The 27,947-nt window shown below is 44.3% G+C and overlaps 1 protein-coding gene across 2 annotated transcripts in view; it reads left to right on the forward strand.

The window, feature by feature from the left end:
- The window catches only part of ctnna2 (catenin (cadherin-associated protein), alpha 2), a 1,403,856-nt gene that overhangs the window by 1,348,915 nt on the left and 26,994 nt on the right, over positions 1–27,947 (forward strand). For both annotated transcript variants that reach the window (XM_055644902.1, XM_055644985.1), the window contains exon 17: positions 13,292–13,426. In XM_055644902.1, the coding sequence (XP_055500877.1) occupies positions 13,292–13,426 (135 nt within the window). The remainder of the gene's footprint in view (positions 1–13,291; positions 13,427–27,947) is intronic.

Consider the following 27,947-nt stretch of genomic DNA (forward strand, 5'->3'; position numbering starts at 1 on the left):
AAAAGCTTATTTTAAGTGGCAAGGTTCCAGAGAAAAATAATGAGGTTTATGAGCCTAATTTAATATTTGTAATTTGCACATTTACACATTGACATCATTAATAGTCAGTCCATATTTGTTTTACTTTGCATGCATTTATCTTGTGTCTTGGAGTACTGTTCTTTAAATATTGGCACATAGAGTAACAGTAATTCTGTCGAAACAAAGATCTGCTGAAGTTAGTTTACAAAAAGAGACACAAAGTGCTGGAGTAACTCAGCAGGTCAGGCAGCATGCCTGGAGAACATGGATAGGTGACGTTTCGGGTTGGGACCCCTCTTCGGATTAGCGAGAGATTTCACAGTGGAGCAGTGAAATGTAGATCCATGGAACTCCAGATGCTGGTTTACAAATAAAGACAGAAAGTGCTGAAGTTACTCAGTGGGTCGGGCAGCATCTCTGGAGAACACCGATAGGGACCTCTCGGATCGGGAACCTTCTTCAGACTGCAAGAGAGCATGTTCGGTAGGCTGGATAGGCAGGAACGAGCATGCCATGGAGTGAGGAAAGACTGATGCATTCAACTGCATTTATTTCAATGCAAGATGGCTGACAGGTAGGCTTGTCCACTCTGTCATCATTTTGAACCCTCTGTGTGGCTAAAAGTGTTCGTAAAAATTCTGTCTGTAGCCATTCGAGTCAATTATAAACATTGTTGTTTGATTTTAGAATCCACGCAACAATCAAAAGTTGATTATGTGGAAGTAACAAAGAATAATAACTGTAGGAGAAGTTGATTGAGACATTTCAATTTGAGTAAGTTAAATGCAGTGAAATTGTAGTCATTGTTCCATTAAAAGTGATTGACATGCCACAAAGCGATCAGAGCCAAACTGATAGAGCAACGCAAAAATTAATTATTCATTTGGTCACCTCAGGAATGTAAAGAACTTGAATGACACACTTCACACTGCATTCAATCTGCTCTATTTAATTATGTATATGGCGACTGCGCCATTGAAATCATTTTTTTTATGAATCAACCCATGATTGTTCCCTTATGATCCTTCTGGTTATGGTGGAAGAGCTGCTATCAGCAATATATAAAATAATCTGCAAATTTAACAAGTGCATGATTTCTTGATTTTGATTTTGTGTGCTTCAGGTAATTGTTGATTAAGCCTTTTAGTTTAGTTCAGTATAGTTTAGTTTAGAGTTACATCGTAGAAACTGTCCCTGTGGCCCATCGAGTCCACGGCAACCAACGATCCCTGAGCGCTAACATTATCCAACACACACAATGGACAATTTACAGTTTTACCGAAGCCAATTGTCCTACAAAACTGTACGTCTTTGGAGTGTGGGAAGAAACCGGAGCATCAGGAGAAAACCCACGCAGGTCATGGGGAGAACGTAAAAACTTTGTATAGTCAGCACCCAAGATCAAACCCAGTTTTCTGGCACTGTAAGGCAGTAGCTCTTTAAGCATAGGATAGGAATTTAGTATATTGCACTGTTTGTAGGTCGCCTGTGTTTTAGTGATGCCTACTATGTTCTGTTGTGCTGAAGCAAACAGGACGACAGATAGCACAATGGGCTGTTTGGTGACCTGAAGTGATGCCTCAAACTGGAGTGTTCTGTTGTGTCCTGCAAGACACTTCAACCTTTGCAATGGAATGTACGGCGGCAGGCGCGGGCCACACCGCGACGCCCTGTGTCTCCCTTTGTGCTAAAAATGCATTTCGTTGTCTCTGTACTGTACACTGGGAGACAATAAATTGAATCATTTCATTTCATTTCAAAGCAAGAATTTCATTGTCCTATCAGGGAGACATGACAATAAACTCTCTTGAATCGTGAATCGTGAATCTTGATGGGGAGATAGGAAATTCTGCAAGCTGGAAATCAACAAGATCATCCTTCATTTGTCTGCCCTCTACAATGTAGTAATGATCAATGGTCAATGGTGCTTAATGTGTCACATGTACTGAGGTACCGTGAAATTCATTTTTGTGTACAGTTCAGTACAGGTATCATTATACACCTCCACTGTCAGAGTGAGGCCCAACACAAATAGGAGGAACCACACCTCATATTTTGTTTGAGCAGCTTACATAGAAACATAGAAACATAGAAAATAGGTGCAGGGGTAGGCCATTCGACCCTTCGAGCCTGCACCGCCATTCAATATGATCATGGCTGATCATCCAACTCAATATCCTGTATCTGCCTTCTCTCCATACCCCCTGATCCCTTTAGCCACAAGGGCCACATCTACTCCCTCTTAAATATAGCCAATGAACTGGCCTCAACTACATTCTGTGGCAGAGAATTCCAGAGATTCACCACTCTCTGTGTGAATTTTTTTTTTCTCATCTCGGTCCTAAAAGATTTCCCCCTTATCCTTAAACTGTGACCTCTTGTTCTGGACTTCCCCAACATCGGGAACAATCTTGCTGTATCTAGCCTTTCCAACTCCTTACAACCCAGAGGTATGAATATTGACTGCTCTAACTTCAAGTAACCCATGCTTTCCCTCTCTGACCATCCCTCCCTCATCCCAGTTCTCTGACCAGTCTGACCGTCCTTCTGATTAAATTTTACATTGTATGCCTCGTCGTCACCTTCCCCGAGCTAACAATGATCTATTCTACATTTTCCTTCTCCTTAATTCCCCTTTGATCTCTCGTTTTCACACCTTACCCTTCCATATCTCTCGTTTCCCTCTCCCCTGACTCTTAGTGTGAAGAAGGGGCTCGACCCAAAACGTCACCCATTCCTCCTATTCAGAGATGCTGCCTATTCAGCTAAGTTACTCCAGCATTTGCGACTATACATAAGCACTTAGAGAAGTCGTAGATAAGCATCTCAGTTACAGTACAAGTATGGAGCAGAAGTTACAGAGAAAGGTTGAATAAGTTAGGTCTTTATTCTCTGGAGCGCAGAAGGTTAAGGGGGGACTTGATAGAGGTCTTTAAAATGATGAGAGGGTTAGACAGAGTTGATGTGGATCAGCTTTTCCCTTTGAGAATAGGGAAGATTCAAACAAGAGGACATGACTTCAGAATTAAGGGACAGAAGTTTAGGGGTAACATGAGGGGGAACTTCTTTACTCAGAGAGTGGTAGCGGTGTGGAATGAGCTTCCACTGGAAGTGGTGGAGGCAGGTTCATTGGTATCATTTAAAAATAAATTGGATAGGCATATGGATGAGAAGGGAATGGAGGGTTATGGTATGAGTGAAGGCAGGTGGGACTAAGGGAAAATAATTGTTTGGCACGGACTTGTAGGGCCGAGATGGCCTGTTTCCGTGCTGTAATTGTTATATGGTTATATGGTTATAAGTACACTGAGACATTATACAGAGTCATAATTTGGTCCCATTTTCACATCCCAGTTGCTCTAAGTGCAGGGTTCTTGACCTGACCATGCAGGCCCGTTGTCCTGGCAACGTTGCAGGGTCGGCCTGGCCAAGCATAACCGTGGTGTCCTCCTCCACTGCTCCACCGCTGGGCATTCTAAGGCTCAACGTGGGGTGAAAAGCATCAGTCGAAGCACAGAAGTACCATAAAGACAGCTCCAGCAGAAAACAGTAACTCAGAAGATATCGGTGCAGTCTTTGGAGTATTGTGTTCTGTTTTGATCACTCTGCTAGAGGAAGGACGTTGTTAAGCTGGAAAAAGTGCAGCAAAGATTTACGAGGATGTTGCCAGAACAAGAGGGCCTAAGCCAAGAGAGGTTTATCAACCCCAAAGTTTATTCCTTGGATTGCAAGATGCTGAAGGGTGATCTTATAGTGTATAAAATCATGGGGGGAGTTGATGGGGGTGAATTACAGAGTATTTTACCCAAGGTAGGGGAAATCATGAATCAGAGGACATAGGTTTAAGGAGAAAGGGTCAACATTTAATTGGAAACTGAGGAATAATTTTTTCACTCATATTGCTCTGGAATGGGGTACCAGAAGGGGTAGTGGAGGAAGGTACTATAACAGCACTTTAAAAGACACTTGGATAGGTAATTGGAGAGGATAGGTTTAGTGGGATGAGGTCCAAATGTGGGCAAATGGGACTAACAGATGGGACATTTTGGTTAGTATGGACGAGGTGGGCCGAAGGGCCTGTTTCCGCCGTCTGTCTCTATGACTCCCATGGGGAAGAAGATGGTTTTGACTTTAGACTATTAGACTTTAGAGAGATACAGCATGGAAACAGGTCCTTCAGCCCACTGAGTCCACACCAACCAATGATTACCCTCTGCACTAACACTATCCTACACGCTAAGGAAAATTTACAATGCAACCAAAGCAATTAATCTACAAATCTGCACGTCTGTGGAATGCGGGAGGAAACTGGAGCACCCAGAGCAACCCACACGGTCACAGGGAGAATATAAAATCTCCGTACAGACAGCATCTGTGGTCAGGATCAAACCCGGGTTTCTGGCGCTGTAAGAGCAGCTCCACTGCTACTCCACTGTGCTGCCTGTTTAAATAAAAGCACAGATCTATAATAGGATCTAATATAATATCTATGCTTCAAACAATCTGGTCACTCTCAATGCAATTTACCAGACAAAGGAACAGCATACGTGGGGCGGAAGACTTATCAGAATGAACAAAAACAGCAGAACTAAAGATCATTCAAAGAGTGTCAGCGACACAAGGAACTGCAGATGCTAGTATCTCCTGCAAAAGGGTGAGTCAGGCAGCCACATGCTAACCTTAGTATAGAAGTTTTACAAGACCCTGAACATTGAAGAAAAAGACATTCCGTCTTTATCCAATCAAATAGTCACATACACCAACAACCCCGACTCTATTTGAAGAAGGAACTCGACCCGAAACGTCACCTAGTCCTTTTCTCCAGAGACGATGCCTGACGCGCTGAGTTACTCCAACATTTTGCGTCTAACCCCCATTAACTGTCTTGTGTATGAGTTGAAGAAGCCTCGGTGACTGTATTGTCTCTCAAACATGAGGTTGGATCCTTAATATATCATTTATAGAACATAGAACAGTGCAGGATGGGGCCCTTTAGTGGGACAAGAACACAGGCCCAGCGGTTTGGAAGAGAAAGAATTTATTTAGTCCGAGTGTGGTGAATCTGTGGAATTCATTGCCACGGACGGCTGTGGAAGCCAAGTCAATGGATATTTTTAAGGCGGATATTGACAGATTCTTCTCGATTAGTACGGGTGTCAGGGATTACGGGGCGAAGGCAGGAGAATGGGGTTGAGCAGGAAAGATAGATCAGCCACAATTGAATGGCGGAGTAGACTTGATGGGCCGAATGGCCGAACTCTGCTCCTAGAACTTATAGACATATTTTTTGAATGTGTGACTTTTCTATTACGAGACAAACTATTGCCAGTAGGATTTTCTGACAGTGAGTGTCAATAGACAATAGACAATAGGTGCGGGAGTAGACCATTCGGCCCTTCGAGTCAGCACCGCCATTCAATGTGATCATGGCTGATCATCCCCAATCAGTACCCCATTCCTGCCTTCTCCCCATATCCCCTGACTCCGCTATTTTTAAGCCCTATCTAGCTCTCTCTTGAAAGCATCCAGAGAACCTGCCTCCACCGCCCTCTGAGGCAGAGAATTCCACAGACTTACCGCTCTCTGTGAGAAAAAGTGTTTCCTCGTCTCCGTGTCATCCTGCCTCTTCTCCCACACTTCACACTGAGAGTGCTTGAGCCCTCGATTCTGTTGGAGCTGCATAAGGGGGCACAGGGTGATGTAATGTAATCAAATGCTTTATGTAATAATACCATTTTACAATGCACATCAGTATAACAAGTTGCTTTTGTAAAGAACTAATATACTGCAAAATAATTAAACACAAAGCATATTAGTGTTAATTGTACGAACAAGTGAGATAACTTGTTTCGAGGAGAATGATGGTATTCTATTATTAGCCTGTTTACAAATTAGGCCATTGTATGATAAACTGAAAATGTAAATGGGCCTCTCCAGAGGCCCTTAACCAGTGTCGTATAACTAGTAACGTTCAGTATATGCTTTTGTGTTGATTTGTGGAGAAGTAACTGATTCGGCAAGGCAGAGAAATTAAAGAAGGTTTCACTGTTCGTTTATGAATCAGAACACTAATTTGTGTATAAAATCATGCGAGGAATAGATCGAGTGAGTTGCACAGAGTTTCTTGCCCAGAGTAGGTGAATCGAGGACCAGAGGACATAGGTTTAAGGAGAAGAGGGAAAAGATTAAATATCAATCTGAGGGGTAACTTTTTCACACAAATGGTGGTGGGTGCATGAATAAGCTGCCAGAGGAGGTAGTTGAGGCTTGGACTATCTCAACAGTTAAGAAACAGTTAGACAGGTGCATGGATAGAGGACAGGTCTGGAGGGATATGGGTCAAACGCGAGCAGATGGGACTAGTGTAGCTGGGACATATTGGCTGGTGTGAGCTGAAGTCGGGCTGAAGGGCCTGGTTCCACGCTGCATCGACTCTTTGTCTTGAATTCCAATCTTCCCTTTCCTTCCATAGTGAAACCATCCCTTGTATGAACACTATGGCATTGATCGCATTAATATTCTTACCCTCTTGAGTTTTTTTTTGGTGCATCATATATTTTAATGAGATGGGTGTTAATATGAAGCATTAGGTTCCACATCCCATTGTCGAGTTCCAAGTCAGATAGAGACACTGTGGCACCAATTTGAAGAAGACAGGGTGGGAACAGGATGGGGCAGTGGGAATGAACCTTTTATCGTTTTCAATGCCTAGCAGCATGTAGACAGCATGGAAATGTACTTTAGTTTAGAGATACAGCGCGGAAACAGGCTCTTCGGCCCACCAAATCCACGCCAACCAGCGATCCTTGGACACTAACACTGTCCTTCACACTGGCGACAATTTACAATTATTTACATGTCAATTAACTGACAAACCTGTACATCTATGGAATGTGTGAGGGAACTGGAGCACCCGGGGAAAACCCATGCGGTCACAAGAAGAACGTACAAACTCCATACAGACAGCACCCTTAGTCAGGATCGAACCTGGGTCTCAACTCTACTGCTGTGCCACCGTGCCACTCTTGGACAGAAACTACCCAATGTCTATATGTCTTTAAAATGCTGCCTCTGAATATCCTCGCTTATGGCTTATGGCGCCATATCCCAGAAGGCTCAGCCACATTTGGACTCTTGCTGCAGTTCTGGTCACCCATGACGGGAAGGATGTGGAGGCTTTGGAGAGGATGCAAAGGTTATTTACCAGTGTTAGTTGTAAGGTGAAGTCTGAAGAAGGGTATCGATGTGAAACACCATCCATTCCTTCTCTCCAAAGGTGCTGGCTGTTCCGCTGAGTTACTCCAGCATTTTGTGTCTATCTTCTGAACAAACTTGGATTGTATTCTTTGGAGTATCAGAGGTTGAGGGGATACCTGATTGACGTTGATTAACTTATGAGAGGCATAGACAGTCACAACCTTTCTCCCCATTCTGAACAGGCTCAAAGACTAGGCGGCCAAGCTTTGAGGTTAAAGGGGCAAAGTTTAGAGGTGTGCAGGGCAATTTTTTTTTAAACAGAGCATAGAACAGTGCCAGAGATAGTGATGGAGGCAGGTACAATAGTGGCATTTAAGAGGTTTTGGGATAGACCCAAGAATATGCGGGGAATGGATGGATAGGGATCACATGCATGCAAAGATTAGTTTAACTTGGCATCACTTGGCTGCCTGACATTGTGGGCCGCATGGTCTGTTCCTGTGCTGAACTGTCCTATGATCCATGCAGGTGGTTAGACAGTTGTGGGCTACATAGATTGGGACTGATCAGGTTCACCAGGGAAGGAAGAGAGAGGTTAATGAGGTGTAGCAACCAATCCAGCTTCCATTGAGGAAGGTGGAATTGAGGTCTCCTGACTCCCAGGAATCTGGGAATCTTTCTCTAGTTGGGAAATAGTTTTCTGTTATTCACGGTTAGTCAGAATTAGACCCCCAAATGCCCTCCAGCGGCACAGTGGCACAGCGGTAGAGTTGCTACCTTCTAGTTCCAGACACCCAGGTTTGATCCTGACTACAAGTGCTGTCTGTACGGAATTTGTACATTCTCCCTCGAGTCACATCTGTTTATTTCCTCCCCTTCCATCTCCACCTACACTCTTTCCTCTGGATTCATAATTTGCAACTTTTCAATCCTATTGTCTCATATCTTTTGCTTTCATCTCTGGCCTTTGTCGAAGCACCTGCCTGCCAGAAACCCCTCTCTCATGTGTTCACCTATAGAAACATAGAAAATAGTGCAGGAGTAGGCCATTCGGCCCTTCGACCCAGCACTGTGATTCAATATGATCATGGCTGATCATCCAAAATCAGTACCGCATTCCTGCTTTCTCCGCATATCCCTTTTCCGTTAGCCCTCAGAACTATATTTAACTCTCTCTTGAATACAGGAATATCTAGTATATGCTATGATTTGTTCTCCAGAAATGCTGCTTGACTCACTGAATTGCTTAAGCACTTTATGTTTTTCTTTTCTGAAACAGCATCTGCACTTAGTTGTTTCCACAATGAAGTTCTTATTTGCGGCAGCATTATCGGCACACTAATGCAACAGCGCACCAAATAAATATGCAGTCATTAATAATATGACAATACTTGGTAACCAGATCATAACATCGTTAAACTGATCTAAACTGACCAAAACAAAATCCATAGTTGGTCATAGTATAGAATAAATATGGTCTTAGAATAAAGGGGAGGTCATTTAAGACTAAGGTGAGAAAAAACTTTTGCACCCAGAGAGTTGTAACTTTATTGAATTCCCTGCCACAGAGGGCAGTGGAGGCCAAGTCACTGGATGGATTTAAGAGAGAGTTAGATAGAGCTCTAGGGGCTAGTGGAATCAAGAGATGTGGGGAGAAGGCAGGCATGGGTTATTGATAGGGGACGATCAGTCATGATCACAATGAATGGCGGTGCTGGCTCGAAGGGCCGAATGGCCTCCTCCTGCACCTATTGTCTATGTTTCTATTTTTCTATGTTTCTATAGTCACGGAGGTAGGGTTGTGGTTGGTGTTGTGTGGTGTTCAAGAGTCTAATGGTTTCTGGGAAGAAGCTGATGTTGAATCAGCAGTTCACGGGATTACAGGCTCCTGTACCTTCTTCCCGAAGGCAGTGAGATGAGAGTGTGGCCAGTGTGGTGTGTATTGTTGATGCCGCCTTTCATTTTTAGGTGGTACCTCTTGTAAATCCCTTTTGATGGGGGGGGGGGGGGGGGGGGGGGGGGGGGGGGGGGGAGGTCAGTTGCCGCAAAGGACAAGGCTATCACCTTCTGGCAGTGTCCTTCACTCCTGGGCATTCGAGTTCATGAGCCAGGCTATGTTGTAACCAGTCAATACTGTATGTTCTCTGCTATACTTCTGTAGCAGTTCTACACAGTATCCGATGACATATTGAATCTCCTTAATCTTCGAGGGAAATATAGGCTGTAAAAAGAAAGAGGAAAATAAAACTGTGATTGTCGAGAGAAACACAGTGAAGGAAAGGGCTAACCTAGAGAGTCATAGCGTGATACAGCATGGAAACGGGTCCTTCGGACCAACTTGCCCATACCGACCAATGTGTCCCATCTACACTAGTCCCACTAGGTGGATAGATGGAACAGGACAAAGGAGGACTCAGTGGGAGAAACAGAAAGTGTAATTGAAAAAATGTGATGAAAATTAGTGGAAACAGCGTGAAGCAGAATTGTGCAGGAAAGAAGGCGCTTGAAAGAAAGGTGGGAATGGAACATACGATAAGGGTGAAACAAAATAATACATTTTACCAACTAGAAAAGTTGTTCCCACCATAACTCTGGATGTATCTGCATCCACATCTACAGAATACTAGCAGGCACAAAATTCATTTTCAGGAGAGATTATTTCTTATTGCACTTGCCTCCAAGCTCAATTTTATTTTGTCACCCAATTCACTACCAATGGATCAAAGAAATGTATCTTTGAGAATAAGGAATTTATTTCTCTTAAAAGTCGAAAGTAAAAAAATGTTCATTCGCAAAATAAAAATGGCACACCTCTGCCACAGCGCCAGAAACCCGGGTTTTATCCTAGCTTTGGGTGCTGTCTGTGTGGGCTTTGCACGTTCTCCCTGTGAGAACATACGTTTACTCCAGTTGCTCTGTTTTTTTTTCCCACATCCCAAAGGCGTGCAGGCTAGTAGGTCATAGGGTCATAGAACGATACAGCATGGAAACAGGCCCTTCAGCCCAATTTGCCCACATCAGCCAACAAGTCCCAGCTACACTAGTCCCACCAACTGCCTTTGGTCCATTCCCTTCGAAACCTGTCCTATCCATGTATAGATACAAAACGCTGGAGAAACTCAGCGGGTCAGGCAGGAGTGAAAGAATATGTGACGTTTCCGGTCAAGATCCTTCATCAGACTTCCTATCCATGTACCTGTCCAAATGTTTCTTAAATGTTGGGATAGTCCCTGCCTCAACTACCTCCTCTGACATCTTGTTCCATACACCCACCACCCTTTGTGTAAAGAAGTTACCTTTCAAATTCCCACCCACAATACACCAACCTTTGTGTGAAAAAACTACCCCTCGGATTCATATTAAATCTTTTCTCCTTCACCTTGAACCTGTCCTCTGGTCCTCGATTCCCCTACTCTGGGCAAAAGACTGCATCAACCCGATCTATTCCTCTCATGATTTTGTATACCTCAATAAGATCTCCCCTCATCCTCCTGTGCTCCATGGAATAGAGACCCAGCCTTCTCAACCTCTCCCTATAACTCACACCCTCTAGTCCTGGCAACATCCTTGTAAATCTTTTCTGAACCCTTTCAAGCTTGACAATATCTTTCCTATAACATGGTGCCCATAACTGAACACAATATTCTAAATGCGGTCTCACCAACGTCTTATACAACTGCAACATGACCTCCCAACTTCTATACTCAATACGCTGACTGATGAAGGCCAAAGTGCCAAAAACCTTTTTGACCATCTTATCTACCTGCGACTCGACCTTCAAGGAACCATGCACCTGCAGTCCTAGGTCCCTCTGCTCTACAACACTACCCGGAGGCCTACCATTTACTGTGTACGCCCTGCCCTTGTTTGACGTCGCAAAATACACCACCTCACAGTTTTCTATATTAAATTCCATCAACCATTCATCTGCCCACCTGGCCAATCGATCCAGATCCTGACGCAATCTTTCATAACCATCTTCATTATCTGCAAAACCACTCACTTTTGTATCATCAGCAAACTTGCTAATCTTGCCCTGTATGTTCTCATCCAAATCATTGATGTAAATGACAAACAGTAATGGGCCTTGCAGCAAACCCTGAGGCATACCACTAGTCACAGGCCTCCAATCTGAGAAACAACCTTCCACCATCACCCTCTGCTTCCTTCTATGGAGCCAATTTGCTATCCATTCAGCTATCTCTCATTGGATCCCATGCGATCTATCCTTCCAGAGCAGCCTACCATGCGGAATCTTGTCGGACGCCTTACTGAAGTCCATGTACACAACATCTACAGCTCTGCCCTCTTCAATATTTTGATCATGCCTTCAAAAAAATCAATCAGATTTGTGAGACATGACCTCCCACATACAAAACAATGCTGACTATCCCTAATCAGCCATTGTCCATCCAAATGCTTGTATAACCTATCCCTCAGAATACTCTCCCGTAACTTACCAACTACAGATATTAAGCTCACTAGTGGGATAGTCCAGGAGTAGAGGTCAGAGCCTCAGATTTAAAGGACATTCTTTTAGGAAGGAGATGATGAGAAAATTATTTAGTCAGAGGGTGGTGAACCTGTAGAATTCTTTGCTACAGAAGGCTGTGGAAGCCAAATCAGTGGATACTTTTAAGGCAGAGATAGATAGCTTCTTGATTAGTACAGGTGTCAGAGGTTGTGTGGAGAAGACAGGAGAATGGGGTTAGGTGGGAGAGATCGATCAGCCATAATTGAATGGTGGAGTAGGCTTGATGGGCCAAATGGCCTAATTCTACTCCTAGTCCATATGACCTTATGACCTTCATTGTTCCGTTTTGGTACGTCTAGCTATCTATCATCATATACTTATTAAAAGTCTGATCTGGTACGTGTGTATATGTGTGTGTGTATGTGTATGTGGTTGTCTTTACATCTTGGAAAAAACACTACCCAATAACGATTACATTTTTTGCATATTCCAATTGACATTTTTCCCGTCGAGGTCGAGAACACCTTATCTGAACATTTTATTTCTCGACCTATTCTCAACTCATTACTGATTAAATATCTAAAAATGTCAAAAGACTGAAAATAAAACCAGCAGCTTCAACTGATGACGTCACAATAGTTCAGCTAGCAGAGATCAGCCTCAATGATGATTTCATCCTATATTCACGATTAAGCTTTAAAAATGCCAGCTTTCACAAGATTTTTACATATTCTGATTAACATTTTTCCCCGCTAGGCAGAGACCAGTTTCACTGAACATTTTATGTTTTATTTCTCGACATTACTGAGTTTTAAAAAAATCAAAATACCTTGAATTTCAAACCGACCAGCTTAAACTGATGATGCTACAATGGCAGCCTCAACTGATAACGTCACAATAGATAAGCTAGCAGGGGGAGGGTGAATTGCTATTGCAACATGCAGGGCAAGTGCAATTGGAATTTTATTTTAAGACCACTGCTGAGAGGCAAGGGGAGTGCTGGAATCTTACGTTCGGGAACGGCTTGAGTTGGAGGACCACGCCTCCCGTGGGGGCTATGGGTAGGGAATGGGTGTATTGGGGGAGCAACCCAATGGGGCTGCACTTGATCTAGTACATTACCAACATTTTCATCTTGTTTGTTTGTTTGTTTGTTTGTTCCCGAAACTCCGCAAAACAGTACACGATAGCACAACATTTTTAGGTCCACCTTACTAACCATTGACCTGCGATGTGAACTAGCAAATTTCGTTCAGATTGATGTTATATTTTACAAGTTATTGACTTTTTAAACTTTAGTAAACCTGGCAGTCACGTTCCCACTTGCCGGCCGTCTTGTTCCCACTTGTCGGGGATCTCTGGCGTCACAACGGGAAACTGTCAGCCTCGCCCACACAGTTGGGGCTATGGGTGAGTGGTGGAATATTGCGTTGGGTGACGGGGACCCAACGGATCCGCACTTGGTCTAGTATGACAATAAAAGACTCTTAACTCTCTTTCTTAATCCGTTGAGTTCCTCTAGCAGTTTTTTTTTTTTTTTTTGCTCAGGATTTCGGCATCTGCGGACTCTAATGTGACACCTTGGTTGATTTCTTGCAGTGTCCCGATTCGGCTTGTAAGCAGGATCTGTTGGCCTATTTGCAACGTATCGCACTCTACTGCCACCAACTCAACATCTGCAGCAAAGTGAAGGCAGAAGTCCAAAACCTGGGAGGGGAGCTGATTGTTTCCGGGGTAAGTAATGGTTAAATGTAGTGCTAAAGTGCTAAAGAATGCCTGTCACTTCTCGCAAGCTCCACAACCATGGGTTGTTGCCTATTCCTTTCTTAATAATGTGTTCATCTGTGCACGCTTCATTAGCAATGATGCTACATTTTTATTAATGTGCTTGTATGACAGGCCAAATAAACATATTTAACAATAGCAGTGACCTCATTATAATCTGCATGAGGCATATTAACTTGAGGAAATTAACGTTCCCTCATATTTCATTCCACTCCGCTGCCACTGGGATTTTATTTTCTTCTCTCCTCGAGCCACAATAGCTCATATGTGACAAAATCTAAGCAACATTATTTAAATGATTCTAGCAACAAGGAGGTGTTATTTATAGGCATCTGAGATATGCTGCTACAGAATCAAAGGGAGAAGCGTCACCAAAGCCGACAGTTACTTTGCTCTGAAGGACAAAGCCTGAACTTCCAATAATCTGCCAATGGCGCTACATTTCAATAAGTGTTGCAATGTTTGCATTAACTTTTGGCATCAGGATTCAAAGCCAGCCCTGACTAACTGCACGAGGATCTACTTTAGCAGCTGGTTTAGTTAAGTTTAGTTTAGTTTAGAGATACAGCACAGAAACAGGCCCTTCGGCCCACCGACTCCGCAACAAACCAGCGATCCCCGCACACAAACACCATCCTGCACACACTAGGGACAATTTACATTTACACCAAGCCAATTAACCTCCAAACATGTACGCCTTTGGACTGTGGGAGAAAACCGAAGATCTCGGAGAAAACCCACGCAGGTTGTGAAAAAGAGAATCAATTTCCATCTGCATTCATTCTTTTCCACAATCTCTGAGCACCCCAAAGTGCAGGTAAACTAAACGAGAACTCAGACAGGTACATGGATCAAAAAGGCATTACCCTAATATTGTGGAAGAACCGTTCAGAAGGCGGATACAGTTTACAGTTTTGTTTAATGTTACGTGTGCCAAGGTACAGTGAAAAGCGTTTGTGGTGTGCTATCCAGTCAGCAGAAAGACAATACATGATTACCATTGAGCCATTCACAGTATAGATACATGCCTTGACTATGTCTTGCCACTGGATCCCGATAGGCCGGAATGAGAGAGTCCGGCTGACGATTTGCGCAATTCCCCCTCACTTTAATCCAAGTCAAGCACAAGTCATGACTTCAGGACCCGTACCGTCCAACTGGGCGAAGCAAGATCACCACAGGAGCGCGCGCAGCTGAGAAGAAGCGCACCGCAGAAGCTCAGAGAAAACGCGTTGTGCGCTAGACTCAAGCCACTTCAACTTCTACTGCAGCACCCACCCGACTGTGTCCCATATGCGGGCGAGCCTTCCGGGCCCGGATTGGTCTCACCAGTCACCTCCAGACCCACAAACAAAAACACTGAAGTCGACTACGAAGGACGTACAACAACATGATAAGGGAATAACGGTTAGCGCAAGGTAAAGCCAGCATAGTCCGATCAAGGATTGTCCGAGGGTCACCAAAGAGATAGACAGTAGTTCAGGACTGCTCTCTGGATGTGGTAGGATGATTTTGTTGTCTGATAACAGCTGGGAAGAAACTGTCCCTGAATCTGAATAACAGAGAAGAGAAAAGCTATTTCTGGTGCATGCTTTCAGGATTCTGTATCTTCTGCTGGACGGGATTGTGGAGATGAAGGGATGTTTGGGACATGTCAGCATTTAAAAGACACTTAGAAAAGTATGTGGATATGAAAGGTTAAGAGGGATATGGGCCAAACATGGGCAAATTGAACCATCTTAGATGGGGCATCTTGGTTGGCATGGCGGGTTCGGCTGAAGGACTTGTTTCCTTGGAGTATGACCCTCTGAGAGAGTGAAATTACTCATGCTAGGAAGGCATTTCATGAGAAACCAGTTGCTTTTTGTAATGCTATTTATGCTGGAAAGAGATGTAATAGTCTATTGGCCTCATAGCCTCAGAATTAAAGGGCATTCCTTTAGGAAGGAGATGAAGGAATTTCATTTGTCAGATAGTGGTGAATGTGTGGAATTGTTCGCCAAAGACGGCTGTGGAGGCCAAATCAATGGATATGTTTAAGGCAGAAATAGATAGATTCTTGATTAGTACGGGTGTCAGAGGTTATATGGAGAACGCAGGAAAAATGGGGTTAGGAGGGAGAGATAGATCAGCCTTGATTAAATGGCAGTAGACTTGATGGGCCAAATGGCCTAATTCTACTCCTATCATCTATGAACATGACCTACATCAAGTATGAAGAAGGGTTTTGGTCGGAAATGTTGCCTATTTCCTTCGCTCCATAGATGCTGCCTCACCTGCTGAGTTTCTCCAGCCTTCGATTTTTTGTCAGCCTTCGATTTTCCAGCATCTGCTGTTCCTTCTTAAGCATGACCTACATCAATGTCTGCATACAATGGCATAAATTACTGAGCAGAAACACTCAGTGCTGGAGTATCTCAACAGATTAGGCAGAATCTGTGGAGGACACAGAGAGAGGTGACACTTCCACCTCAGGACCCTTCAGACTGATTGCAGCAGGGGAGGGGGTGGGGGGGAGGGGAGAAAGAGGTGGGGGTAGGGCCGAGCCTGGCAAATGATAGCTGGATATTGGGGACTTGCCTGGCTTCGTCCTGCCCCCCACCCCTCTTGTCCAGCTCTCTCCCACATAATACAATCAGTCTGATAAAGGGTCCCGTCCTGAAAGTCACCTATCAACTCCCTCAACCAATGCTGCCTGACCCTCTGAATTATTCCAGCACTTTGTGCTTTCCTCAAGATTCATGTATCTGCAGTTCCATGAATCAGCATGAATGACCGATTTTCAGTTTAGGGATACAGCATGGAAACAGGCTCTTCGGCCCACCGAGTCCGTGCTGACCAGAGATCCTTGCGCATTTACACTATCCTACACATGCTAGGGACAATTTTACATTGATACCAAGTCAATTAACCTACAAAAGTGTACGGCTTTGGAGTGTGTTAGGAAAAGGAAGATCTCGCAGAAAACCCATGCAGGTTATGGGGAGAACGTACAAACTCCGTATAGATAAGCACCCGTAGTCAGGATCAAACCCGGATCTCTGGTGCAATAGTTCAACTGCTGCGCCACCGTGCCGCCCTATTGCAGTAATAGATATCGGGGAGAGGTCACTGCAGTGAACTCTCTTGTCGGCGGCACAGTGGTACAGCGATAGATTTGCTGCTTTACCACACCAGAGACCCGTGTTCGATCCTGATAACACGTGCTGTCTGTATGGAGTTTGCACGTCCTCCTTATGACCATATGGGTTTTCTCCGGGTGCACTGGTTTCTTCCACATTTTAAACACATGCAGGTTTCTAGACTAATTGGCCTCTGTAAAGTAGCCCATGGTGTGTTGTGTGCAGGTGATCCTTGGTCAACGCGGACTTGGTGGGCCGAAGGGCCTACTTTCACACTGTTTCTCTACAATTTCTTTGGAGGGAGCGGACAGATGATATTTCAGGTTGGGACCCTTCATGGAATAAGTCTTGACATCTTCAGTGCAATTTACAGAGGACAGAGGAACGCGGTTCACATCTGAGTTTGCTTTTAGTTTATTGCCACGTGTACTGAGGTACAGTGAAAAGCTTTTGTCGCATGCTTAACAGTCATCGAAAAGACAATAAATTATTACAATCGAGCTATCCACAGTGTACAGATACATGATAAAGGGAATAACGTTCAATGCAGGATGAAGTCCGATTAAAGATAGTCCAAAGATAGTCCATTCTTGCCATAGAGGGAGTACAGAGAAGGTTCACCAGACTGATTCCTGGGATGTTAGGACTTTCATATGAAGAAAGACTAGATAGACTTGGCTTGTACTCACTAGAATTTAGAAGATTGAGGGGGGATCTTATAGTAACTTACAAAATTCTTAAGGGGTTGGACAGGCTAGATGCATGAAGATTATTCCCGATGTTAGGGAAGTCCAGAACTAGGGGTCACAGTTTAAGGATAAGAGGGAAGTATTTTAGGACCGAGATAAGAAAAACATTTTTCACACAATGGTGGTGAATCTATGAAATTTTCTGCCACAGAAGGTAGTTGAGGCCAGTTCATTGGCTATATTTAAGAGGGAGTTTGATGTGGCCCTTGTGGCTAAAGGGATCAGGGGGTATGGAGAGAAGGCAGGGATGGGATACTGAGTTGGATGATCAGCCATGATCATATTGAATGGCGGTGCATACTCGAAGGGCCGAATGGCCTACTCCTGCACCTATTTTCTATGTTTCTATGTTTCTAAGTTTCAAGCATCTCCAATGAAGTAGGTAGCAGCTCAGGTCTGCTCTCAAGTTGTTGGTAGGATGATTCAGTGGACTGATAGCAGCTGGGAAGAAATTGTCTCTGAATCTGGAGCTGTGCATTTTGCCTTTTGCCCAATGGGAGAGGGGATAAGAGGGAGTGGCCAGGGTGTGACCCTTCCTTGATTATACTACTGGCCTTGCCGGGGCAGCGTGGATGGGGAGAGGATGTTTCCACTAGTGGGAGAGTCTAGGACCAGAGTTCGTAGCCTCAGAATTAAAGGACGTTCTTTTCGGAAGGAGATGAGGAAAAATTCCTTTGGTCAGAGGGTGGTGAATGTATGGAATTCTTTGCCACAGAGGCTGTGGAGGCCAAGTCAGTGGCTATTTTTAAGGCAGAGATAGATAGATTCTTGATTTGTACAGGTGTCAGGGGTTATGGGGAGAAGGCAGGAGAATTGGGGTTCGGAGCGAGAGATAGATCAGCCGTGCTTGAATGGCGGAGTAGACTTGATGGGCCGAATGGTCTAATTCTACTCTATCACTCATGACCGGTTGGTACTTTAGTTGGCAAACACAGCCAGGGGACAGTGGGAGATGGAATGGAAAATGCATTGCATTTGATGAAGCTGAGGTGCAAAGTGAATGATGTTTCACTCCTCAAAGCCACGCTTGGCTTTGCAACAAGCATGAATATGCCACCTTCCAGCTCCAACTGCAGCCGGAAATCACTTCTCAGACTAGACCAATTGCTTTTTCGCTGTCAGTGTAAGTGTACTGTGGCAGACCGGCTGAATACATATGTATGCAGCTCACACAAATGCAAAGTTCAGCTGCAGACACACGTCTCCTCCTCAAACTTACATGCAGCTGGGACCAGCATTCACCCGAGGCGAATGCCAACAGCAACTTTAAACATTGAAGGCTTCTGTTCTGGCTCCTCTGGCGCGGATCCTGCATTGTGCATCTTTCAACAGGACCACACTGCTCATTCATGCCTCCTAGCATAGGTGAAAGCTCTCTACAATCTCCTCTCGACTGATTGACTGAAGGATACAACATAGAAACAGTCCCCGAAGTCCACACCGATCGTCGATCACTCATTCATACTTGTTCGTAGTTATCCCACTTCCACATCACCTTCCTGCACACTAGGGGCTATTTAACAACGTCCAATTAACCAATTAATCAAAGATCAACACAAAAAGCTGGAGTAACTGTGAAGAGGAGTCATCAACACACTGTGTCTTTACTACTATTTATTGATAATACACAAACGTTACTGCCCTAGCTCTACATGGTCTGTCACAGGAGCTAGAGAGAGATCAATGGAGTCAGAGTCAGAGTCAGTCAGAGTCAGAGTCAGAGTCAGAGTCAGAGTCAATTTAATTGTCATTTGGACCCCTGGAGTTCCAAACGAAATGCCGTTTCTGCAGCCATACATTACACACAAATAGACCCCAGACACAACAATAATTACATTTAACATAAACATCCATCACATAGCTGTGATGGAAGGCCAAATAAACTTATCTCTCCACTGCACTCTCCCCCCCCCCGATGTCAGAGTCAAAGTCATAGGGATGGCGATTGAGCGGTTGCACGCCGGGTGGTTATACTTCTGATAGTCCGCGGGGGAGTGGTTAGTAGTGGTGAGGTCACTATATTAAAGCAGCAGCAACGACAGCAGCAGCACATGCTCCACATCCGGTCATCTACAGTCGACACCTGACTCAGTTCCTGTTGGAGGCAGGCAGCCTCATCGACACCTGAGACCCGGGAGGTCTCCAGTGCAGGGGAGATTCAAAAAATGGGCAACGTTTTGGGACAGGTCGAGAGCCGCGCCGCCTACCATCTTCAGAACAGTCAGGTCTTTTGGGGAAGGAAGGGCAAACGAGAGAGAATAGGAGAGATAACAATGTAGAGAGATAAAGAACAATGAATGGAAGATATTCAAAAAAGTAACAATGATAAAGGAAACGGGCCATTGTTAGCTGTTTGTTGGGTGAAAACGAGAAGCTAATGCGACTTGGGTGTGGGAGGAATGGAGAGAGAGGGAATAGCAGGGTTACTTGAAGTTAGAGAAATCAATATTCATACCACTGGGCTCCAAGCTGCCCAAGCGAAATATGAGATGCTGTTCCTCCAATTTGCGTTTAGCCTCACTCTGACAATGGAGGAGACCTCGGAAAGTAAGGTCAGTGTGGGAATGGGAAGGAGAATTAAAGTGTTCAGCAACTGGGAGATCTGAGCAATACGACCGCCCAGTCTACTTTTGGTCTCGCCGATGTATAAGAGTCCACATCCTGAAAAATTGATAGTGTAGATGAGGTTGGAGCAGGTGCAAGTGAATCTCTGCTGAACAAATCCACGCATCTATGGGATGTAGGAGGAAACCAGAGCACCCGATGGAAATCCATGCAGTCACAGTGAGAACATGCAAACTCCAGACGCAGACAGCACCCGAGGTCCCGGATTGGACCCGGGTGTGTGGCACCATGAGACAGCAGCTCCACCAGCTGGGTCACTGTGCCTCGTTAGATATTCTCCTGTGTTTATACATGACTATTCAGTCTTCTAATTCATCTAACTTTTGCTGATATTTGACCTCTTCAGTGCCCACTGGAGGATCGGTGGCACGAAAGCTGGACGCAGGCTGGAGGTCAGACCTCCGCCCCGTTCCTGCAATCACCATTTGGTTCAATACCAACTCCAGATCCTCGTTGTGTTCCTCTGCGGGGACAACAGCATTCCTTGTCCTGGACGTTCCCGGGAAGCTGGCCCAACTTACCTGCCATGGACCGACCTCGGAGGAGGGCTCGCCCAGTATGCCTGCCTGAAGAATCGCAGTTGGTAGGACGGGGAACCCGCCCAAAACACTCGTCGGTCGGTAGAACTGTGAACGATTATAATAAAGAAAAAGTGGCCAGGAAAGAAATCCATCGGAACAGAACTTGCAGCATTTCTGTTCAACTGATCAACAGGAGAAATTTCAGACCCATATTTTACGGCTGCAGTTTAATGTCATTGATTGCTGCATCAGAATGGTGGAATGAGAAGAAAAGCTACGTTACATGGCCCTTAATCTCATCAAAGAAGAGAACAGTTCTGTCTTTCATTAGAACCCTTGACTTAATGGTAATTTTCTCTCTTACAGTCTCTGTTAGTGACAGCAAGCTCATTTAATTCCTCAAGACATTTATAGATCTCCAACCTCTCATGATTATATTTGATTGATCGAGATTCACTCAAACATGACCACTTTTTATTTAACACTTTATTACTCAGTCTGACAACTGTAGTTTCACTCTTCCATGCTCTGATTCACCCTGTAGGCTGTCTCCTGGTCTGACGTGCATGCGGGAAAATAATTGATTCACTGCGATGCTCCCTATTCCTTTCTGACATCTCGTGATTGATCCACGGTTAGATTTTTGAGTGAAATCCTATTTATAGAACAAAAATGTTAACACAACATAAGAACATAATGCTTATAACATTTTCCATGTGGAACAAAGCTAGAAACATTGCACCCCAGGAGTAATTCATGTTAGAGTCATAGAGTTTTACAGCATGGAAACAGGCCCTTCAGCCCAACTTGCCCACATGTCCCATCTACCATAGTCCCACCTATCCTGCGTTTGGCCCGTATCCCTCTAAACCTATCCTATCCATGGACCTGTCTAAATGTTGCTTAAACGTTGCGATAATACCTGTCTCAACTACCCCCTCTGGCAGCTCATTCTATAAACCCACAACCATTTACTCGAAAATATTACCCCTCAGATTTTTATTAAATCTTTCCCCCTTCACCTTGAACATATGTCTTCTGCTTCTCGATTCACCCACTCTTGATAATTGCTCGTATCTAAGCTCCCCCCCCCCAGTTTAGTTTCAGTAAAATCACTGAATCAAGCACTTGAATAGCTAATCTTTATTTTAACAAACTCGCAATTACAGTTCAACTACTGTACCTATCCCACCGCGGGTTTGATCCTCGTATCTGCCTGATCAAGCCCTCTGGGCCTCGCTCAAACAGAGACACTCCAGAAGGTCACGCAGTTCCAAGCGTTCTCCCAGAAGATCAACGCGGGACCTCGTGGCAGTGGACTTTTATATGTCCCGGGACCTCGAGGGGCCGAACCACACGGTGGTGGTCTCTTAATAATCCAATTACAGACATCGATTAACCCCATACATAACAGGCATTTCCCTAACCCAATAATACAACAGCTCAATACATTGTATTCAAACCGGACTTCTCAAGGAAGTCAACTTAGAAACATTTACCCTGATCTGCAAGAAACCCAGACAAGGCTCAATACCTCATCCAATCAACACTCGGCAAAGTCAAACTCTGCAACATTATTTACAATTATTTACAAGGTGTATGTCTGGTTTGCAACCATCCAATCCATTCTATGCATTTTGCACCTAATTGTCAGGGTCTGCAGATGTTTTCATTCTTTTCTGCAAATTGTATCTAAGCTCTAGACACACTCTGCCACTTGTCCCAGCTCTGCAGTGAGCAATTCCAAATTAACCAAATCTCCCAGCAGCCCTGAAGCTTTTATCCCCAATTTAAAGTCCTAGCCTCTCCAATTTGGTCAGGAATAACACTCTGGACAAGAGACTCTCTTTACAGTTTTGTTTTTTGCTACGTGTACTGAGGAACAGTGAAATGTTTTTGTTGTATGCCATCCAGTCAGCAGAAAGACAATACATGATTTAATTGAGCCATTTACAGTGTATGGATACATGATAAGGGAATAACGCTTAGTGCAACTTTAAACAAGCAAAGTTTGATCAAGGATAATCTGGGGGTCACCAATGAGGTAGATACTAGTTCTGCACTGCTCTCTGGTATGGTAGGATGATTCAGTTATCTGATAACAGCTGGGAAGAAACTGTCCCTGAGAATCTGGAGGTGTGCGTTTTCACACCTGTATGCCTTTTGCCTGAGGGGAGAGGGGAGAAGAGGGAGTGGCAGGGTGCGACTCATTATTGATTATGCTGTTGTCCTTGCCGAGGCAGTGTGAGGTGTATATGGAGTTTATAGAAGGGTGATTGGTTAGTGTGATGGTCTGGGCTGCGTCCACAATTCGCTGTGTGTCTACCCTTTTATATTTTTTTTACTCGTAGGTTTAGTCGTAGTAGGTCGTATTAGGTCGGTATATTAGTCGTAGGTAAACGAGGGTAGTTAAATGTAATCGAATGTAGTCGTAGATAGTCTTCATTATAGTTGAAGGGAGGTCAAATGAGATCGAAGGAGGTCGTGTTCACTCTCCACTATTCGGTGTCCAATTTTCCTGAAGTTAGTTGTAGCTAGTCGAAGCTGGTCTTCAACATAGTCGAAGAAGGTCGAAGAAGGTCGAAGGAGGTCTTCTACATAGTCAAAGGAGGTCTCCAACATGTCATTTTTTCAAACTCTCCTTAAAACTCGCCAATTAGGTCACCCAAGTGGGACAGCCCCTTTAGGCAGCAGCTTTACCGCTGCGCCACCGTGCCACCAAAGTCTTCACCTCCTTGTTCTGTGGAGAAGAAGAACAGCACAAAGGGCTTTATATAATGTGTTTTAGTGCCTACTGCTTCTAGACAATAGACAATAGGCGCCAGAGTAGGCCATTCGGCCCCTCGAGCCAGCACCGCCATTCAATGTGGTCATGGCTGATCATCCACAATCAATACCCCGTTCCTGCCTTCTTCCCATATCCCCTGACTCCGCCATCTTTAAGAGCCCTATCTAGCTCTCTCTTGAAAGTATCGAGAGAACTGGCCTCCACCACCCTCTGAGGCAGAGAATTCCACAGACTCACAACTCTCTGTGTGAAAAAGTGGTTCCTCATCTCCGTTCTAAATGGCTTACCCCTTATGCTTAAACTGTGGCCTCTGGTTCTGGACTCCCCCAACATCGGGAACATGTTTCCTGCCTCTATCGTCTCCAAACCCTTAATAATATTTTAAATGTTTCAATAAGATTGCCTCTCATCCTTCTAAATTTCGGAGAATACAAGCCCAGCTGCTCCACTATCAATATATGACAGTCCTGTCTGTTTGAAACTTGATCTTCTCATGTATTTCTACACTCTAAATGGCTCGGTTGTAATCATGTATTGTCTTTCTGTTGACTGATGAGCATGCAACAAAAGCCTTTCACTGTACCTCAGTACACGTGACAATAAACTAAACTAAACTACAGTAACGTTGATGAATGAGAATTCAAAAAATCTCCCCCCCCCCTTCCCCACCCACCCATTTCTAGCATTTATTTCATCACCTTCATTGGTAAAGTCAGACATGATTTTCACATCCCTTTTCATGTTTTGCCTAACACAGCTCCTCCTGGGAGACTATTAAGCTATCAATATGTCACATCTTTCTTGTAAGAGGGCAGGGGAGACTCACACAAAGCTCTTTTCATCCTCAGGGGGACCACAGCACAGTTGCTCTTCCATTCCCTAACAACTTGTGACATACCTTCATACAAATGTATAATGTATAAATCAACGGCACTAAAGACTGTGATCAGGGCTTTTCCAAGTGATGTTTGTCATATTGATGGGTTAACACACATTAGTTCTCTCAGCAAGGTCAGACGACTCAAATAATGCTTGTTGTTTGACGAGATGAAAGTGTGTAAGCAAAGCGATCATTTATAAAGCATTATCAGGGTAATCTCACTTCAACTATTTTGGATGCCCAATTGATATCCTATTAGGGCGGCGCGATGGCACAGCGGTAGTTACTGCCTTACAGCACTAGAGACCTGGGTTCGATCCTGACTACGGGTGCTGTTTGTAGGGAGATTGTACTTTCTCTCTTTGACCGGGTGCTCCAATTTCCACTGTCCAAAAGATGTGCAGGTTTGTACGTTAATTGGCTTCTGTAAATTGTCTCAATTATGTAGGTTAGGACTTGTGCAGGGGTGATCATAGACTCGGTGGGTAGAAAGGCCTGTTTTAAACGCTGTATCTCTAAACTAAACTAATATCCTGTTAGGAAATTCACTGGGAAGAAAGGAACTCAGTGGATCGCCACTTCTCAATGACTGAGTCTCTACAGTTTTTTATTTGTGTCGCTGGTTTCAAAGCAGTGGTAGAGCTTGTTTTCATGTTTTATCTGTAAAAACCTCCCAATTCACTAAGTGTTCCCCTAGTGTGTGTGTGTGTGTGTGAAGTCAGAGAGTGATACTGAGTCAGAGAAAGTGGCCTTTTGGCTCAACTTGCCCACACTGGCCAACATGTCTCAACTCATTAACCATATATAACCATATAACCATATAACATTAGTCCACCTGCCTGCGCTTGGCCCATATCCCTCCAAACCTGTCCTATCCATCTACCTGTCTATCTGTTTCTCAAACATTGCGATAGTTCCTGCTTCAACTAAATCCGCCAGCAGTTCGTCCCATACACCCACCACCCTTTGTGTGAAAAAGTTAAGGGCCTGTTCAACATACAGGCTGTATCAGAGCATAGCAAAATGATTTGAGTATAGGAGCAGGGAGGTTCTACTGTAGTTGTACAGGGTCTTGGTGAAACCACACCTGGAGTATTGCGTACAGTTTTGGTCTCCTAATCTGAGGAAATACATTATTACCATAGAGGGAGTACAGAGAAGGTTCACCAGACTGATTCCTGGGATGGCAGGACTTTCATATGAAGAAAGACTGGATAGACTCGGTTTGTACTCGCTAGAATTTAGAAGATTGAGGGGGGATCTTATAGAAACTTACAAAATTCTTAAGGGGTTGGACAGCCTAGATGCAGGAAGATTATTGCCGATGTTGGGGAAGTCCAGAACTAGGGGTCACAGTTTAAGAATAAGAGGGAGGTCTTTTAGGACCGAGATGAGAAAATCATTTTTTACACAGAGAGTGGTGAATCTGTGGAATTCACTGCCACAGAAGGTAGTTGAGGCCAGTTCACTGGCTATATTTAAGAGGGAGTTAGATGTGGCCCTTGTGGCTAAAGGGATCAGGGGGGAGAGAAGGCAGGGATGGGATACTGATTTGGATGATCAGCCATGTCATATTGAATGGCGGTGCAGGCTCGAAGGGCCGAATGGCCTACTCTTGCACCTATTTTCTATGTTTCTATGTATGGTCGTGAGAGGTGACCCGCAACATGTCACCGGGGATCGCCTGTAACCTCGTGAGAGGTCTCCAAAGAGCAGCAGCGTCTTCCTGGCCGCTGCTAAATTTTCAACATGTTGAAAATTTCGGCGACCCATCACGGGTGCCGGCAGTCGCCTGTAGAGGTCGCGCAAGTGGGAGAGGCTCTTTACTCCTCAGATTTCTATGATATATTTTCCCCTTCACCTTTAAACCTCTGTCCTCTGGTCATGGAGCATTTGTGTGTGTGTGTGTGTGTGTATACATGTGTATATAAAGGTGTGTATGAGCTTGAATGTGTCTGTGTGTGTGTGTGCGTGTGTACATGCATGTGTGTGTGAGAAAGAGATTTTTCTATTGTTACCAGTCACTCTATATTTTACAATGCAGAGACCTTGCTCATTAATGCATTCGGGCTTTTCAATTCCATTTATTTAATCGCAGAGCAAGCTGTGTCAGTCAATCCTCCCCTCCCCCATTGTGGGACTCAGTTGTTTCAGTCACAGTTATTCCACAGATTCCCTTTCACCTCTGTGACCCATGTCCCAATGTGCACTGCAGTGTAGCTCAGTGTTTCTGGGCCATCTGCTCCGTCCTTAGACCAGTCTGCTGCAGAATGTCCCCATTGACTGGTGCTGAGAGTCAAAGCCAGCAAAAGCAGGACTGGTCAGAGCGCTCATTCTGGTCATAAACACAAATTACTGGAGTAACTCAGCAGGACAGGCAGCATATCTGGAGAGAAGGAACAAACCCATTCTTCTCCCCAGAGTTGGTGCCTGTCCTGCTGAGTTACTCCAGCATTTTGTGTCTTTTTGGTTTAAACTAGCATCTGCAGTTCCTTCATAAACATCATGCTCATTCTGGTCAGGTGCATTAAAGTTTGTTTGACTCTGACGAGCGAACAAAACAGAAACCGCTTCACCGAATAATTGAGAAATCCTCAGCAGCCATACGGCACATGTCATGCTGCTAGCAGAAAGCAATTAAAGTGTTTCTATTCAATAGTTTTCAATTCCCCAAATGTTTCACCATGAATCCCACCCTTTACTCAAATTAATATCTCAAATTAAAGAAACACACACTGATTTCCAGGCAGCTAAGCCAGCCACCTAACATAGGACAGTACAGAAGAACAAAGCCCTTTGGCCCCCAGTGTCAAACATGATCAAGTGCAGACAGAGGAGATGAGTTTTATCTGACATCATTTTCTGCCGATTGGCCTGTTTCCCCATGCTGTATGGTAATGTTCTACAATGTGAATAAATGGGATTAGTATGAAAGGGTGTATGTTAGTATGGACATGATTTAGTTTAATTTAGAGATACAGGTCGGAAATAGGCCCTACGACCCAATGAATCCATGCCGACCAGTGATCCACATATATTAACACTAGTCTACAAACACTAGGGACAATTTACCATTTTACCAAGCCCCAAGCCAATTTACCTACAAATCTGTGTGTCTTTTGAATGTGGGAAGAATCCAGAGATCCCAGAGAAAACCAACGCGGTTATTGGGGGCACATCCAACTTCCATATAGACAACACCCTTAGTCAGGATCGAACACAGGTCTCTGACGCTGTAAGGCAGCAACTCTGTAGCTGTGCCATTGTAACGCTGATAGCTGAAGGGCCTGTTTCTGAGCTGCACTGAACTGAACTGAACTGAACTTTATTTATAGAGCACTTTAAAAACAACCACTGTTGCAACAAAGTGCTGTACATGACTAATCATAAACATAAAACAAAACAATAAAAACATTAAAAGACAGTAAAAACAATAAAAAAACAATAGAAACACTAAAACAGGAGCAAAGTCTCATGCAGGGTCGAAAGCCAAGGAATAGAAAAGGGTTTTAAGACTAGTTTTGAAAATGGACAGTGAAGGGGCCTGTCTAATGTGCAAAGGTAGAGTGTTCCATAATGTCGGAGCAGCAACAGAGAAGGCCCTATCCCCTCTGAGCTTCTGCTTAGACCTCGGTACCTCCAGGAGCAGCTGATCAGCTGACCTGAGGCACCGAGCAGGATCGTTGGGATGAAGCAGCTCAGAGAGGTAAGGCGGGGCGAGACCATTTAAAGATTTAAAAACAAATAAAATAATCTTAAAATGAACTCTAAAGTACACTGATCAA

The sequence above is a fragment of the Leucoraja erinacea genome, chromosome 1, assembly GCF_028641065.1.
Source record: "Leucoraja erinacea ecotype New England chromosome 1, Leri_hhj_1, whole genome shotgun sequence".
In the NCBI taxonomy this organism is placed as follows: Eukaryota; Metazoa; Chordata; class Chondrichthyes; order Rajiformes; family Rajidae; genus Leucoraja; species Leucoraja erinaceus.